At 38.6% G+C, this 15,066-nt stretch overlaps 2 protein-coding genes across 2 annotated transcripts in view; one reads left to right on the top strand and one right to left on the bottom strand.

Moving 5' to 3' along the window:
• Nucleotides 1–1,967: 1,967 nt before the first annotated feature.
• LOC137261101 (protein arginine N-methyltransferase 1-like) lies at nt 1,968–14,319 on the bottom strand. The gene is made up of 10 exons (XM_067798776.1): nt 13,865–14,319; nt 11,893–12,012; nt 10,978–11,133; nt 10,422–10,485; nt 6,839–6,987; nt 6,183–6,270; nt 5,571–5,686; nt 4,934–5,084; nt 4,301–4,425; nt 1,968–3,015 (listed from the first exon to the last, which is right to left on the bottom strand). The coding sequence occupies exons 1-10, from the start codon at nt 13,883–13,885 to the stop codon at nt 2,932–2,934; spliced, it is 1,074 nt and encodes a 357-aa protein (XP_067654877.1). The 5' UTR covers nt 13,886–14,319; the 3' UTR covers nt 1,968–2,931.
• LOC137261102 (CD151 antigen-like) overlaps nt 13,981–15,066 on the top strand; it is a 38,996-nt gene continuing 37,910 nt past the window's right edge. Inside the window, exon 1 of the mRNA XM_067798777.1 lies at nt 13,981–14,027. The gene's annotated coding sequence lies outside the window, so the exon portion shown is untranslated. The remainder of the gene's footprint in view (nt 14,028–15,066) is intronic.

Raw genomic sequence — 15,066 nt, 5'->3', positions numbered from 1 at the left:
AGACCAATGTATGTGTCAAGTTTGGTGAAGAAATGGTGAACGGTTTGAGAGTTCTGCTCCGGAAAAGAGCACTGCCATCAATTTCAGTCGGAAGTCAAACCTGTTGCCATGGAAACGCCCAAACTATTTTATTCAGAATACCCAAGCTACCAAAAGTCACCAATAGACTACCAGATCTATCTATGTGCCAAATGTATTGAAGAAATTTAAACAATTTTAAGGTTCTGCTAGGGAATGCAATGTTGCAATGTTGCTGGAATAATGCATAACGAGGCATAAAACCAAATGCAGTCACTCTAAAGTGACAACTTTGGTGGAACCTTGTTATAAACTCTTGCAACACCTATCCCGATGATTTGTCATGCTAAAGGGCGACAACTCTGACATCTGGCTTGAGGCATGCCCCTGTACCAACTTAGTCCAATGATCATAGAAAGTGGAATCGGTATGACCTTCACCTTCACCTAAATTTGAAAAGGAACAGGTTCACTGGTGGGGAGAAATTAAAGTGGATTCAAGACTGGCCATATGACCTTCCATACACAAATCCTTTAGAAACTTAAAAGTGGGGTTCTGAGAATGATGCAGTAGACCTTAGGTTAAAGTTTGTTGTTTAAGGCTGCACTCCCCAATATCTCAGCTATTTGGCAGTGGGGTCTGTAAACAATCGAGTCTTGACCACAAAATCAAGCGATCTTCAGCATGAGCACTGAACTACGTAATTGGAGGTGTCACTTTGATCATCACTTGAGCACTTGATCATCACCTTTAGTCACCTCTTCCAAACACGCATACCTTGGTGAAGACAGATTCTAACTCAGGTCTTCATGGGTCCACACTCTTTGGTGAGACACATTAATTAGCATGGCCCTTTTGCTGATGACTTGGTCGGCTCATCATTGCATCCCAGTTGTGAAGATCAATGCTCATGATGTCATTCACTGAGTTGTTTGATCCAGACTTTAGACCTGGTCACAGATGGATTAAAGCCAGTGCAACGTTTCCCAAAGACACACCAACAATCAATATCAGGGTTGCATTGTAAGAACTGAACCCATGATACTTCTGTGAAAGAGATAACACAAGACAGTGTGTGAGCTCCTTTGGTTGTTGTTTACTGGTGATATTAGGTGAAAGGTTGAAACAGATCTAGCACAGCCATTTGCAAAAAACAATCTCCAAGATGGTTTTAAACCACCAAAATGTTGTTCTGTCACTTTTACATAACTATACTGTTTGCTGTGTTTCATGAGTCACAGAAACAATATTTGCTGACCTGGACTCCGTCTACTTGTAATTGTGGCTCCATGTTTAACATCCGCTGCACATGTTGTATGTGAGGTTGAGACAGTGCCAGTTTAAGTAAACTTAGACTCTGCAATATTCATTAAACTGTCTATACAAAGTCTAACAAACCCTAGTAGAAGGTCATGTCAGAAAACTCTTTGACTGATTTCTTAGCACACAGCTTACCAAATCGCGAAAACTGATACCTTTTTAACATTCACCTCAAAAAAGATTTGTACCTGAATGCTTTTATTCGTACAATCACTTCCATGTGATGCACAAGGAGCACGCTCCAACGGTGAGTAAACAGTGTTTGTCAATATTCAAGGAGGTCACTTTGTGAAATACTAGCTAATGATAACCATATCGCAAAGTCCTAAAAAATATACTACAGGTCAAATATCTCTGTTTTCCACAGATTTGCGTTTGTTGGGAGATCAGTGTTGGTGACCAGGGAATTTTATAATTCCCTACAAACTCTTAACAGTAGTCATTGTCTGACTAGTTAAATGCGTTGGACGTCTCACATTTGATTGGATGGTCATAGGTCGCTCAAAGGCTACCTGACACGACCTTCTACTGGAGATAGTGTCGAATCCTTTACACCTTCAGGAACCAATCAGTTCCATAGGTCTCTCAGTTTTGGTAAAACAAATCTAAAAAGGACATTCTACCAAGCATAACAAGAGACACTTTTTATTGTTTGCCTACCGTGATAAATATTTTAGAAATTATGAAAGTTATGACATGTGCTTAATACTGTTGGCAAGTAACATGACGGGCTGTGTCAAAGGGATATGTTCAAATTAACATTCTGAGATATGGTATCTCTGGTCTGTAACATTTGAATCTGAAAGACATGTTAAATTCATTTTGAAACCACCATAACAGCAAAGAATGTTATTTGAAAATATGCTTTCAACATCTACGCTTTTCCCTAGTTTGTTACCTTGGCAACAGTACTGACAATGAGCATCAAATGAGATGATGGCGACATGTAAATGCTTAAAATACTAAACATACATAAATGCAAACTGATATTTTTTGGTTTCTTAATGCTGACATTAAGACACCTTTTTGTGCTGACACTCTTTCAATTCATTTACATTAAAACTATCTGATAAAAATAATGGCTTGTCACTTAAAGCAGATTCCCTAAATTCCCAGAATGTAATATGAAAACCAAAATTCAATTCTCCCAAATGTACAGGAATGAAGCAAGCGTAGTTGATTATGTCTGAATATGGACACTATGTCAATTCCCATATTTTTCAGTTGTCCGAAGCATGATTTGAAAAAAAAATACAAAAACAAATTCCACCAAAATACATTCACAAACATTTCAATGAAATCCCTACACAAAAATCAAATTTAACAGTTATAGCTGGAAAGTCACGCTTCAAGACATGACAGGTATCCGTCCAGCAATGCAATGCTTAACTAGATGTAGTGCTCCGATATTGGGAGAAAGTCTCACTGGTTTTACTTTTGGCGCAACGTCCACTGATAATCACACCACAGCAGCAAGAGCACATCAATAACGGAGACTCTAACATCATGATGGAGTTTCAATTTCATTGCCTCTCCCTCTCCTCCATGGCACCGTCAGCAGCTTCTAAACCAGTTCATGTATTTTTAAAACACCTAGCGCATCTTATATTTTAATGTGTCGGACATCTCAGAGAGCTCGCCCTTGAAGTCCACATCAATTACAAAATCAAGATCTCTCTGAAACAAAACCAAAAAGAAATTGTCAGATAAACATGAACAGCTACATTTGGCTTTCTTTGCTGTTAGAAATATTCCAGTTCTGTGTTTTTCAGTTTAAGTAAACTTATCCTCAGTACTTTTCATTACACTCCACCACTGAGTCTAACAAAACCTTATGGGAGGTCGCGTCAGGTAACCTTTGAGATTGACCAAACAGAACACAGCTTACCAAATAGTGAATGTGCACATTGGCACATACCATTTGAACTTTTTATCTCGAAAAGGTTTATACTCGAACGATTCTGAATGCTATTTAGCATACGCTCATTTCTGGGTGATGCACACGGCGTACATACAACCATGACAACGGTGAGTGAACAGCCGCTGAAAATATTGTTTTTCGCAATATTCAAGGATGTTATCTTATGGCTGTTAGCTAATGGTAACCATGTCAACAGAAACCCCAAAGCGTACATACTGCAGGTCAAATAACTATATATGTGGATTTTTGCTTGTAGAGAGATCTGTGTCTGTGACCTGAGTATTTTGAAAGCCCCTCCGATCCCTAAATAGTAGCCACTGTCTGATTGGTTAAACATATTTAAACCGTCTCGCGTTTGATTGGATGGTCATTTGATGGTCACGCAACCTTTTACTAGGTTTTGTTAGACTCAGTGGTGGATTGTAACGAAATACACTGAGGCTATCTTAACTTAGACTAGTGTTTATCAGTAAATATTAATGAAAAGACATTATGAGCATCAATTTATGTTAATGAGATATGTCAACCAACCAAGCAAACCTGGCCACCCGATCTTGTTAGTCATTTTTTAGGACAAATATGGGTTGATGAAGACCTACTCTATCAAGGATCTCTAAAGGTTCCTGTGAACTGGGAAAGGTAAACACTCAACCAACACAACACATTATCCAATTGGTTGCCTCTTAAAATAAGCAAAGTTTTGTGGGGAGGTTCAAAGTGAGTGAGTGAGTGAGTTTAGCTTTACTCCGCACTCAGCAATATTACAGCTATATGGCGGCGGTCTGTAAATAATCGAGTCTGGACCAGACAATCCAGTGATCAACAACATGAGCATCGATCTGCGCAATTGGGAACCGATGACATGTGTCAACCAAGTCAGCGAGCCTGACCACCCGATCCCGTTAGTCGCCTCTTACGACAAGCTGAGTCGCCTTTTATGGCAAGCATGGGTTGCTGAAGGCCTATTCTACCCCGGGACCTTCACGGGTTGGGGAGGTTCAAAATCCGGGCCAGTTCTTACAAAGAATCCTTGCTACTCACATTGTTGCTCTTGTTAGGTGTCATGGAAAATGTTCCATAGATCTCCTCTCCCTTCTTTATGGTCAGGTCGTTCTCTCCCAGGTAGAACACTGTCTGCTTCCAGTGGGTGTATGGTGCCTCAGGTGCTACAACAGAGCAAAACATTATTCATTAACATGTGCATACAATACTGTCACACACCACTGTCATACACCACCATTCATACAACACTGTCACACACCACTGTCATACACCACCATTCATACACCACCATTCATACAACACTGCCATACAACACTGTCATACACCACCATTCATATAACACTGTCATACAACACCATCCATACAACACTGTCATACACCACCAATCATACAACACTGTCATACACCAACATTTATACACCATCATTCATACCACACTGTCATACAACACCATTTATACACCACTGTCATACAACACCATTCACACAACATCATACAACACAAGTATACCATTAAGTTCACTGACACAAAGACAACTCACACAATTTTTTTTAAATTCTCGTAACTCTAGCCATAGCTTTTGTCATGCTGTTACAATGTAATACTTCAACATATCAACAATACCTGTCACCACAGCACTGTGAAACAGGATTCCTTATCAACAGCACCCACCTGTGGAGAAACCTGTTCGCTTGTGACATTTTGTGAACTCCATGTTGAAGAATGTGACTAATGCATGGCAGTAGTCATTGCGTCGACATTGCAAGTGGAACGGCGAGGTAAAGGTCATGTCATCCTCTGTTACTGTGTAGATGTCAACTTCCTGAAATCATCAAGCCATTGAAATATAACAACATTTACCAGTGAGGCATTACGCATGGGATATTTATCCTACGAAACAGAAGTTCATAAAAACAGCTCTCAAAAAGTCCTATGTGCTTTGAGTTTGTATGTTTTTAAATTGCAACTAACTGACAATGGTCTGTGAAAAATTGAGTCCTGACTACGCAGCAACTGGATAGATCAGTAACAAAATCATCCAGCACAAGAAGAAAGGGAAGTAACTCTACTTTTGACCAACAATGATAACCAAGAAACATACTCCTATGATAGAACTAACCTACAGTCAAATTGTTTTTGCTCCACTTTGGAATGTTACCGTAGTAAAAGCAGCATTTACATATCTTATCATTATCTTATTGACTAATTCTCATAATACTGTATTACCTTCAACATGGAACAGTTCTGCAATTCAAGGCATGGTAAGTTATAGAGGCTCTGCAGTCAAAAGTAACATTGTACTGCTTACCTTTATAAGACAAGAATTTGAGACAACTTGCTTGGGATCAACCACGTCCACCAGGGGTTCGGAGATTGCTACACTTCGTATGACACTCATGTCAAATCCATAGACATTGTCCCACCCTGGAACAATACAATACAATACAATACAATACAATACAATACAATACAATACAATACAATACCAAATCCGTAGTACCGCATGGGAGCAAAGAACAAGGACCACAATGAAGTTGTCAGGACAGACTGTATTGTGACACACTGAAATTGTTGTATAATGCTGAAAATGTTACGGAATCAAAACATGCTGCAATCAGCATTCCAGCTAAGCAATGGTGGTCTTTAAAACAATAGCAAAGACTATGCACTCTGAAAAGCATCTTTGCTACATGATGCTAAAAGTAAAACACATTTCATCAATTCACCAACAAACCATAAAACAGTTGAGTCTGCTAGCTATAACATGCCATTCTTACCCTTCCTGACATAGTATGTGTATGTGGTTTTCAATACTTCCTAAGCACTGAGAAACTCGTAAGTTAATGATAATGTATGAGACTTAAGACAATCTTAGTGCTAGGAGAGCTTTGAAAATCTAGGCCCAGGCCTGTCAACTTACAGTTAATCTTCTCATCCTTGTACTGACGGTCTTCAATCCCTGTAATGTACAGGGTTGCTCTGTCAGGGAAGATCAAACCTCCCGGTGCCTGGAAACATAAATAAATGTAAAGAAACAAGAATGCAGTGTCATTCCTTCAGTTGGAAATAAACAGGTTTGGTATCCTTGAAAGGTGCCAGTAGTATTCACATGTGCAAAGTTTCCAGGATAAAAAAAAAGAAAGCTTTTTGTACCACATAACACACTCACTCCAATTTAAAAATTTAACCATGATGCCCTAAGATCACTAAAATTATTCAAAACCCTGGTTTGTACATTTGGCACATACACACTCACACAAAAACAGCTACAACAAAAAACAGGAAAAAAGGCAACACTACAAACAAAAAATGAAGCAAAAAAAAAAAAATGAAAGCAACCTATCTGCTAGTCAGAATCACACTGTACATGATGATGATGTAACGTTTAGAGACGGCCCAAATACTTATTTGTTGAAGATGGTATTTGCAGTCCTGAGGGATATTCTAAAAATGTCAGTCACTTCAGATGACGAAGAAATGTTCAAAATTTGTAAACTCTAAATATCATATATTTATATTGTAATAATCCTGCAGTAATGACTTCATATTTTCAGCCTCTGCATCTTTGTCACCTACCAGCCACTTATCTCTGGCAAAGATGACAGTCTTAAGCATGGACTCATAGAATAGGCAGTAGCCCATCCATTCACTGATGATGATGTCCACCTTCTCTATTCCATCGGGAAGCACAACTTCCTCAACCTTGCCTCGTACAAGGGAGATAACTGAAACAAACACAGAAATATAACATAACAGCTTAATAACAAGAGCTCCTGATTTTCAATTTATTACATACGCACACATGGAATTCAAATCTCCCATACGCAGATTCATATTTCATCCTAATTTTCACCACAGAGCAGTAACTATGGACCATCTGTTTCCCTCCAAAAGACCATGGAGATCTGGGTTAGAACAAAGCTTCAGCAACCAACAAAGACCATGGAGATCTGGGTTAGAACAAAGCTTCAGCAACCAACAAAGACCATGGAGATCTGGGTTAGAACGAAACTTCAGCAACCAATAAAGACCATGGAGATCTGGGTTAGAACAAAGCTTCAGCAACCAACAAAGACCATGGAGATCTGGGTTAGAACAAAGCTTCAGCAACCAATAAAGACCATGGAGATCTGGGTTAGAACAAAGCTTCAGCAACCAACAAAGACCATGGAGATCTGGGTTAGAATGAAACTTCAGCAACCAATAAAGACCATGGAGATCTGGGTTAGAACAAAGCTTCAGCAACCAATAAAGACCATGGAGATCTGGGTTAGAACAAAGCTTCAGCAACCAATAAAGACCATGGAGATCTGGGTTAGAACAAAGCTTCAGCAACCAACAAAGACCATGGAGATCTGGGTTAGAACAAAGCTTCAGCAACCAATAAAGACCATGGAGATCTGGGTTAGAACAAAGCTTCAGCAACCAACAAAGACCATGGAGATCTGGGTTAGAATGAAACTTCAGCAACCAATAAAGACCATGGAGATCTGGGTTAGAACAAAGCTTCAGCAACCAACAAAGACCATGGAGATCTGGGTTAGAACGAAACTTCAGCAACCAATAAAGACCATGGAGATCTGGGTTAGAACAAAGCTTCAGCAACCAACAAAGACCATGGAGATCTGGGTTAGAACAAAGCTTCAGCAACCAATAAAGACCATGGAGATCTGGGTTAGAACAAAGCTTCAGCAACCAACAAAGACCATGGAGATCTGGGTTAGAATGAAACTTCAGCAACCAATAAAGACCATGGAGATCTGGGTTAGAACAAAGCTTCAGCAACCAATAAAGACCATGGAGATCTGGGTTAGAACAAAGCTTCAGCAACCAACAAAGACCATGGAGATCTGGGTTAGAACAAAGCTTCAGCAACCAATAAAGACCATGGAGATCTGGGTTAGAACAAAGCTTCAGCAACCAACAAAGACCATGGAGATCTGGGTTAGAATGAAACTTCAGCAACCAACAAAGACCATGGAGATCTGGGTTAGAATGAAACTTCAGCAACCAACAAAGACCATGGAGATCTGGGTTAGAATGAAACTTCAGCAACCAACAAAGACCATGGAGATCTGGGTTAGAATGAAACTTCAGCAACCAACAAAGACCATGGAGATCTGGGTTAGAATGAAACTTCAGCAACCAACAAAGACCATGGAGATCTGGGTTAGAATGAAACTTCGGCAACCAACAAAGACCATGGAGATCTGGGTTAGAATGAAACTTCAGCAACCAACAAAGACTATGGAGAGCTGGGTTAGAATGAAACTTCCACAACCAACAAAGACCATGGACATCTGGGTTAGAATGAAACTTCCACAACCAACAAACACCATGGAGATCTGGGTTAGAATGAAACTTCAGCAACCAATGCTTGTCATAAAGGTGATAAACGGGATCATGAGGCCAAGACCGCCAACTTGTCATCATATCATTTGTGTACATCAATGCTCATGCTGTTGATCACTGGATCTCCTGGTCCAGGCTCAATTATTTACTGTCACCAGATAGCTAAAATATTGCGACGTTTAACAACATTGATTGAGTTTGGTTTTACGATGCTCTGTGTGTGTGTGTGTCTGTGTCTGTGTGTGTGTCTGTGTGTGTCTGTGTGTGTGTGTGTGTGTGTGTGTGTGTGTGAGAGAGAGAGAGAGAGAGAGAGGAGGTAAGGAAAAGGCCTTTGTCAGAACATTTATGGTTTGAACAAAGTTAAATAAGCACATTTGTCACTCTATGTTGAAGATTATAAAATATGTTCATTTTACATTGTTTTTTGCAGAAACTTTGGATATCAATTTTGGTCTTATATTAAGAATTTAGTTGTGTTAAATGTGTTGACAAAACATGTTATGGTTGTCATGTGACTAGTGACTAGGTATGTATTATTTCAGACTTAGGGGAAATTGCTACCCTTCTGGTTCCGTGATCATCAGACAGTACTACACTCTTCTGGATGATAACATACCGAACAGTTATACATCACATGCAGGATTACAACCATTACCATTGTGGACTATTTACCGTGTTTATGGACATCTAATTCATTCCACTGTTGTTTACTTTGCTCTGTGGCTATGGTTGTATGTATATTTTGAACTCTGAAAGCTTTGATACAGTGATCTGGTCTCTTGTGAAATAGGTCACGTTTCTTCATGTCATTATATGTACACTTACTGGTAAACACATATAAGACGATCCACGACCTGACAAATGACCCCAATTTGCATACTTGGGAACGCCCCACAGAGCGATCCACTTGAAACAAACGGGAGACAGGTTGTCTGATAAATATCGAGAAGTTCATTTTGCCGTGCGTTTCACGCGTCGCATGAATTGTTATAGCACACTCGATTTGGGAACAGGTACAGTCCCAACGAATTGAATCAACACAACATATTGAGCAAATATGTTTCGGACCACCGATCCATTTCACGAAGCAAATGACATTTTCCTAGGGTTTGTTTTAACAAAATTGTTAAATATCTAAAATGCTTGTCAATGCCCCAATCATCTGTTTGTCTTCGTCTTAACTAAAGGTTAGCGTGGAATATCAGTATCTTATGCCTGAAATTGCAGTCTTATCATTCGAAGGAATATGCGGTGTTGATTTCATGTCACGGTTAGCATGTACTGCACGTGCATAATAGTCAAGCTACCTGTAGCAACCAAGTGTACTCACCCAATTCGTTGTACCGCCTCTCTTGTCACAAATGTGTTTAGTGTGCAGGATCATCTAATATGTGTCTAGCAGTAGGTTACAATTATTCTCTTGTTGGACAATGTCATGGTTTAAGGCAACTGCTTAAGCAGTGAGGTAACAATCTAGTAAATGTACATAGTCTAAGAAGGTTTGTATTTTCCATTTGTAGTGATATGTGCTGAACGAATGTCCATAAGGTCGACTTTTGATTTGTGACAAGCGGTGGTCTGTAAATAGAGTCTGGACCAGACAATCCAGTGATGAACAACATGTGCATCGATCTGCACAATTGGGAACCGATGACATGTATCAACCAAGTCAGTGAGCCTGACCACCCGATCCCGTTAGTTACGACAGCATGGGTTGCTGAAGGCCTATTCTACCCCGGGACCTTCATGGGTCGTTATACAACAAACACACTATCTCACTCCACAAACAACGGAACACATCACATACCATTTTCAAGGTGGTTGGCTTTCACTATTTTCTCTGCATACTCAATAATGTTTGAGCACTCAATCTGAAACAGAAAAAAAATTTCATGGTTACTGGTATTAATATTTTCTCGTCATGTGTGAGAAATAGAATGAAAATGATATAACCTGATGGTAAAAAAATATATCAGAATGGTGCATAGTTTCAAATAAGACAAGACAGGTCTTCAAAAACAGGAACAAGTCAAGTATATGTTATATACTGACAATTACAAATTTCTTTTTTAGGGTGGTTTGTACATAGTTGTGAACAATCAGCACACAACTTTATAAAATATTCCTCACAATACTGGTATGTTTCATTACTCAAAGCTGCATGCACTAAAGAGGTTATTTTCAATGTTTACCATCTGTAGATCAGGATGTCCTTACATGAAGCAATCTTTACTAAGGTTAACCCAAGTCGCATTCTTTAACATTGTAGTAATGTTACCTAGAGACTTATGATCACCTTTATACTTTGTGAAAGACCCTAGAATGCGTATTCCAGATTCCCATAATGCAACAGTGACACTTACACCGATGACCTTGGCAGCCCCAGCCTTGGCTGCGAACATACAGAGGATCCCTGTTCCACATCCAACATCCAGGACCGTCTTTCCCTTGAACAGGTGCTTGTTGTAATACATAGAGTTTCTGTATGTCAGGGTTCGTACTTCATCTTTCAACATTTCCTGCAATGGAAAACTTTATTTACATGCATTGCCCAAAATATGGTAAATTTTACAGCAAAACAGGTTATATTTGGTTTAGTACAGTGTTCAAGATAACTTGAAGTGAGCGAGTTCAGTTTTAGGCCACTCTTAGCAATATTCCAGCTGTATGGTGGACCAAATCTGGACCAAGTATTCCTGTGATCAACAGCATGAGCATCGATCTGCACAACTGGGAACCAATAATGTGTCAACCAAGTCAGAAAGCTGGACCACCCGATCATGTTATTCACCTCTTATGTCAAACATGGGTTACTGAAGGCCAGTATTCTAACCCAGACATTCATGGGTCAGACAAAAGTAACGGAGCACAACATATCTAGCAAATTTACAAGGTTTGGGGATAAGAAATTACATCTGTGGCATCTGAAAATTGTCAGTTATTGATTTTTTTTACAATCATACTTTGCAATATTGCCGGCACATGCTGAAAATATTTGTTTGATGAACAGCAATCCAATGGTCAATATTGTGAGCATGTATCGACAGTTCTAAATCACAATGGCTGATCATCAGATTCATTAAGATGTTTCTTATGAGGAGCATGGACTCATGGGTGTTAATTCTGGACCAAAACTGTCATTCAGGTAGAAGCCAAATGAGGTTTTTCCTACATAGAAATGTTTGGAAACTATCTGTTCCTCATTACACCACCAACAACAACAAATTGGACAACAAGTTCCTTGTATTTTTCCGTGACAACACTCCATTTGTTCTTACCTCATGGATGCCGAAATGTGCGTAGGAGTCGAAGTAGTAATCTTTGGACGTCATGTCCTCCGCAGGTAGGATGGGACCTGCAGGGCCATTGGTGGCACTGCTGCTACTGCTCGGGGTTGCCTGAAACACAAGCATCATTCAAGGTCTACATACCACTCCAAGGATTTATATAAAATTCAAAACTAAGTACTCCAAACTGGCAAATTTAAAAAAAAAGGATAGTTCTGAAGCTCAAATCTGGAATTATTGTAAGTTTTAATTCAATATTTGGGGCATTTTAACACTGTAGTTCAATGAATGCAAAGATATGAAAATTATCAATGAAATAAAATACTAGTTGTGCTTTCAGTAAACTTTAGGTTAACACTAGGTTCATATTGGTTACTTTGTCTCCTAGAAAATAAGGAATACAGCTCAAGGCCAAAATCACATGCTAAGTCTAGATTGGCTTATCTGATGCTCCAAATGAAGACATGCAGTTGAAGGCACATGAATGATTCAGAAAGAAAAGGGAAAATATCCACCAGATTCTTTAAATTTTGTAACCGAATACTTATCCTGCCCTGATCTTACATTCTGACATTATGAAGGACTGGGTAAGCCAACTCAGAAACATAATAGCCTATCTGGGTTAAAAATTATTTCTTCTTTAAGTAGTTACAAACAGGATACACAACAAAAGTAAAACCATTTCCTGACTGTCAACAGCCTCAGAATCGCTGCATTGTGTTTATTTCAAATCCTGTCAGCATAAACCAACCATGATCTGAATATATATGCAGGACTACTGCATAGTTCTTGGATACTGTATGCGACAATTGTCCATTAGTAGACAAATTTCAGCAGCAAGTGCTTTAGCTGATAGATTATCTAATTTTCCTGTACCATGTGTATTTGCCTATCAAAATTGTGGACACTGAAATTTCGTAAGAAGTATCATGATATTAAAGCACCAATTAATAAGGCTTGATCACAAAGCACCCTTGGCTTTTGATTAACCACCCCGCATTCTTCCCCAAAGTAAAGTCGAAAGACTTCCCCCAATTTAATATCCCCCACCTCAGATTTCATTCACAGGACCTGAATTTAAATTCGTCATCTGATAACAATGAGTTTTAACATGTTTCTTTAATTGTATCTAAACATACAGAAAGACAGAAAATTATGCCACTTGAAGCAATGTTTCCTCACTGTTAAAATGTAGCGGGGGATACCGGTGGAAGCCTTACCAGCAATCAAACTTGAAACCGGATCAGGATAATCAAGGATACTACTGGTATCGATAATATCACGTTATTTTGCTAAAGGGCATTCATATAATAAAAATGTTAATTTACTTTCATAAATATGTATACGATTGAGAATATTACAAACCAATTTTATCAGTCCAAGTCTCTATACAGAACGATACGAATTTTGAGTCTTTGCTATGCGTTAACCCTTTGTGTTGTGGGGAACACATCGCGAAGTTGTAACTTTTTCCACTTTAGTGCTAATTTAACACCTTCCAATTAGTCATCAAACCCATCAGTATCTAATATAATGAATGACACACGAGTGTTTTAACACACTATCTCGTACAAAATATAGTTTCAATGTCAGATTTGCTGGTTAAATGCTCAATAGTTGCATCTGAGTTAATCTGTGGTCATTCCCGTTGATAAATCACGTTACTTGTAACGTTAGGTGATTTATTAGTCCTGAAACCTTTCTGCAATGGGCAGTTTTCAAACATTATCTCAAAACGCAAAATATTCCACCAAAATCAGCATTCTAAAAGCTGCCAGCCGAATTCACGTGTTCAGCACGCAGTCCCCATGTCATTATTGATCATAAAGAAACTTCCTTTAAAATGACGTTATTATCCACTATACTCTGTTCAGTCCATAAATAACGTTATTCACTGTGTTACTCTAACTATAAATTATAGTTGTTCTCAACAGTTGAACAAGAAAACATGATTTAATCTTACCTCCATTTGTTCGTCAGCCATTTTCGCCTTTCTCAAATTCTGAACTGCGCGCACATGGTTGTGAAATACGTCATCAATTCTTGCCTACACACCAACCAATGACGAGAGCCACACATTACCTATTCACCGTCGCACACCGTCGAACAAGCAGCTGTCTCAAATAGTAAGTTGTTTTCACATGTAAATTACGTCACATTGAATTTGCCAACTTTGTTTGTAGGCAGATACTGATGTGTCCGGACAATTGCCTAATGTCTGCATCAACTCTCTTTGTATTGCTATCATATGTCAGGGAAAATGACAGCTGATTTAATGTACTTGTTAAACTCAAAATGCAGATCACTTGACACCTAGGCCCGTATGGGCTGTGAACTGAGAAGAGTGAACTTGAAATTTAACTCGCTGTCTGTCACGCCAGCTGTAGGGCATCACCATGTAAAACAAAATTTTATGATATCAACGTGTACGTGGATTTTGCGCATTGCAAAATAATTATCATGATAAATATAATTTACATAAATCTTATTTATATATGTCAGAAGTGTATCCAATTTGTATTTATGAAAAATGAGATGAAAAAACGTTCTGATTAGCCACAAGCTGCCTACGTATCACCGAGGTGATTTACATATTTTCACAGCTTTTTTTAGCATGATGAACATGTGATGAAATGTCAAACTGGTAGTTTCCTAATGGAAGAAAATATAAGAAATCTATACTACTGGATATATATTCTGTATATTCTCACTTTGTAGACATATGGGAGATATTTGTTATTTGTTAGCATCCTTTTATCAGAACCAAGTGATATGTCTAACTTCTGCCTAACAAATTTCGTTACTATTATTGAGTTAGCAAAGCTTTAAGCTTATACTATTTAATTAAGAGTTATTAGGTAAATGTTGATATATTTTCAGTCTGTCACAGCAGTTTGACTAGTTCTTTTTGCAAACTGTTGGAACTCTAGAAGTTGGTGAGCCAATAACTAAATAGATATCAACTTTCTTCTTATTGCACAGACCAGAAACCTGACGTTTGTCCCATCTATCTATGTAGATATCTCTCATCTTTTCATTGTTGTCACTTTTAATCCTGCCTAAGAATTTACACTAAAACATTACTCTCTGCAGTAAACAAGTTGTTATCTGTGAAATGTCGCTTTCTTTTATTCCTTTTTGTGTTTTGTTTTATGTGAAACCAGG

Source organism: Haliotis asinina, chromosome 14 (assembly GCF_037392515.1).
Source record: "Haliotis asinina isolate JCU_RB_2024 chromosome 14, JCU_Hal_asi_v2, whole genome shotgun sequence".
Lineage (NCBI taxonomy): Eukaryota > Metazoa > Mollusca > Gastropoda > Lepetellida > Haliotidae > Haliotis > Haliotis asinina.
This window is presented reverse-complemented; position numbering and strand designations above follow the sequence as displayed.